The sequence below is a fragment of the Papio anubis genome, chromosome 12 (genome assembly GCF_008728515.1).
Source record: "Papio anubis isolate 15944 chromosome 12, Panubis1.0, whole genome shotgun sequence".
NCBI classification, from domain to species: Eukaryota; Metazoa; Chordata; class Mammalia; order Primates; family Cercopithecidae; genus Papio; species Papio anubis.
The window spans coordinates 111,957,566-111,960,828 of NC_044987.1; the positions used below are offsets into that span (position 1 = coordinate 111,957,566).

A 3,263-nucleotide genomic window follows, 5' to 3' on the forward strand; every position below is an offset into this window, starting at 1 on the left:
AGATCACCTGAGGTCAGGAATTCAAGACCAGCCTGGCTAAAATGGTGAAACCCCGTCTCTACTAAAAATACAAAGATTAGCTGGGTGTCCTGGCGCACGCCTGTAATCCCAGCTACCCAGGAGGCTGAGGCAGGAGAATTGCTAGAATCCAGGAGGCAGAAGCTTCAGTGAGCTGAGATCGCGTCACTGCACTCCAGCCTGGACAGCAGAACAAGACTCTGTCTCAAAACAACAACAACACCCCAAAAAACAAAACAAAAAAAACCCCCCACTTTTCTGAAAAAGAAATGTCTATGGATTAGGAAGGTCTGCCTCCCAGAGGAAGATGCAGGTAACCCAAATATTTGATGATTCCAGGACCGGCAGATATACAAGTTATGAAACTGTTTGTACCTTGAAGAATAAGGAGAAGAAGAGGAAAAGACAAAGAGGAGTAGGAGAAAAAGAATAGAAGGAGGAGGAGGAAGAAGGGAAAGAGGACTAGAAGAAAACTACAATAATAACAACAGTGTTGAGAGCGCAAGATCACACCATTGGGTTTTGCTTTATATTGTGGAAAACACTGTTGCATCCATTTTACTAAAAGCCGTGTGTCATTATTATAGTCCCCAAATTGTCAGGGATCCAAATATTACTGCCTTCTTGGTTTCTACAAACAGAGCACAGGCTGGCTGGGCTCCCCTTGGGGCACCCTATTGTGTCCTGGTCCTACGCCAGGCTGACACTTTGCTTCATTCCTGGGAGGGACTAAGGTGTCTCCCTGGGGAATAAATACAGCAGGGCTGGGCGCTCACCTCCACAGCAGCTTCCCTGATCCCTGCCACGCACGACTGAGCACAGACAGCAGCCGCCTCGCCATGAAGCTGCTAATGATCCTCATGCTGGCGGCCCTCCCTCTGCACTGCTATGCAGGTGAGTTCTGGGCAGAGACGGCTGCTTCTGGGCTAGGAGTTGTCATTCTGGGCCCCTGTAGAAGAACTCGCAGCCCTTAATCCCCAGCACAGATGAACCCCCGTGTGAAGGGCCTGGGTGTGATAGGCCTTAGGATCCCCGTGAGTTCCTGACAGTCAAGCGGGCAGTGCCCTCGTGGGCTGTCCCCTGCATTGGGGCTGCACGTGGTATATCATGGCACTTGGGGTCTCACCATGATCACGGCGACCATAGAAACCAGGATGAGTCTCAGGATTGAATATTGAAATTAACGATTTCAGTGGGGCAAGAGAGAGATGGCATCTGCACTTAGAAACCACGAAATAATCGTGGGTCTCCTTGAATGTGGAACGAAATAGGAAACCTCCCAGGACAGAAGGCCCAGGCTGCAGAGTGTGACCCAGTTTCTCTCACCCTGTGTGGCTCACTCTGTGTTCTCAGAGTTGAGCTGGGTCCTTCTGGGATGCCCTTTCCCTCCCAGTTGCTTCAGGCTCAAGGCAGACCGGTGAGGAGAACTCACCTCCCCAGAGTCTCCTTCCAGCACTGAAGATCCAGTGGGAGGCAAAAGCCCCGACCGCTGGAATCAGCACTAGTAGTTCCATAGGTAGCCTGCCTTGTGCAATTCACAAAGGTGGATTCCAAACCCTACCGTATTGGTGTCCAAGGTAGGTGCAGACGCGTAGAAGGGTGACAAGCTCACAGTCAACAAACTAGAAAATCACAAAGTCCAGAGCACAAGCAGCTCACATGAAGCCAAGTCCTGAGCTCTTTCCTCTCCCTTACAGTGGGGGGTGACCTCAGATCCCTTCATGGACAAGTTCTATTTCCCATTCATATGTGTGTGTGTGTGTTTGAGACAGGGTCTTGCTGTGTCACCCAGGCTGGGACTGGGACTGGTGTGCAATGGCACGGTCTCAGCTCACTGCAACCTCTTCTTCCCAGGCGCAAGTAATGCTCCTGTCTCAGCCTCCCAAGTAGCTGGGACTACAGGTGGGCACCACTATGCCTGGCTAATTTTTAATTTTTTTGTAGAGATGAGGTCTCCCTATGTTGTCTAGGCTGGTCTTGAACTCCTGAGCTCAAGCAATTTGCCTACCTTGGCCTCCCTAAGTGCTGGGATTACAGGCGTGAGCCACCTTGCCTGGTCACACATTCCCTTTTATTGCAGTAGAGTCAATAGAACTAATGGACAATGTCCTAGACCCATTAATCTGAAATCCTTGGAAACCCTCACTGATGCTGGGCATGATAACAGGGAAGCATTGCATGACTTTGAACCAAGAAAGCCCAACCGGTGTTTGCTATGTGACCCCAGTCAGAGCACCTCATTTCTCAAGGGTCCTCTTCACCAAGGATACACGGGGTTGGGCTTCTCTGGGTTTGGGAGGTTGGAGAGAATTTGCAGAGCCTGAGTTTATGCTCTCAGAATTGAGAACTCTACATCCTGCACCAAAATCTTTCTGAACCTCGGTCTGTCCCTGGAGGTACGAAGACAGCCGGCTTTCCCAACTCATCCGTAAAATGAGCTCACACCTCTGGTAATGGCCCATGTTCTTGTTTTTTTTTTTTTTTTTTTTTTTTTTTTCAGATTCTGGCTGCAAACTCCTGGAGGATGTGGTTGAAAAGACCATCAATTCCGACATATCTATACCTGAGTACAAAGAGCTTCTTCAAGAATTCACAGACAGCGAGGCCGCCGCGGAGGCTATGGGGAAGTTCAAGCAGTGCTTCCTCAGCCAGTCACACAGAACTCTGGAAAACTTCGGACTGATGATGGTAATTTTGGCTTCTTCTTAGGTACCCTTTGAAAATCACCGATCAGAACCAGCGGGCTCTAAACTTTATATATCAATTCATTAAACTTTGTCTCCAGGCTGCTTTGCCACTTCACACTGAGAATCTTTAGGTAGTGATAAATGGAAAAGGCAAAAGGGAGAAAACCAAGACTTAGAGATCACCCATCTACCTCTGACCTCACCAGTCCATTCTCACACAGACACAGACACACATAAGCACACAAGTATAGACACACAGACACACAGCGACAGGCATCTGCATTTTTTTTTTTTTTTTTTGAGACGGAGTTTCGCTCTGTCACCCAGGCTGGAGTGTAGTGGCACGAATCTCAGCTCACTGCAACCTCCACTTCCCGGGTTCAAGTGAATTGCCTGCCTCCGCCTCCCAAGTATTTGGGATTACAGGTGTGCGCCACCATGCCCGGCTAATTTTTGTATTTTTACTAGAGACGGAGTTTTGCCATGTTGACAAAGCTGGTCTCAAACTCCTGACTTCAAGTGATCTGCCTCCCTTGGCCTCCCAAAATTCTGGAATTA

The 3,263-nt window shown here is 49.0% G+C and overlaps 1 protein-coding gene across 1 annotated transcript; it reads left to right on the forward strand.

Annotated features, from left to right (window-relative positions):
• The first annotated feature begins 239 nt into the window (after nt 1-239).
• Nucleotides 240-2,985, forward strand: LOC101018271 (mammaglobin-B). Its single transcript, XM_017948312.3, has 2 exons — nt 240-912; nt 2,519-2,985. The coding sequence occupies exons 1-2, from the start codon at nt 858-860 to the stop codon at nt 2,725-2,727; spliced, it is 264 nt and encodes an 87-aa protein (XP_017803801.1). The 5' UTR covers nt 240-857; the 3' UTR covers nt 2,728-2,985.
• Nucleotides 2,986-3,263: the final 278 nt, after the last annotated feature.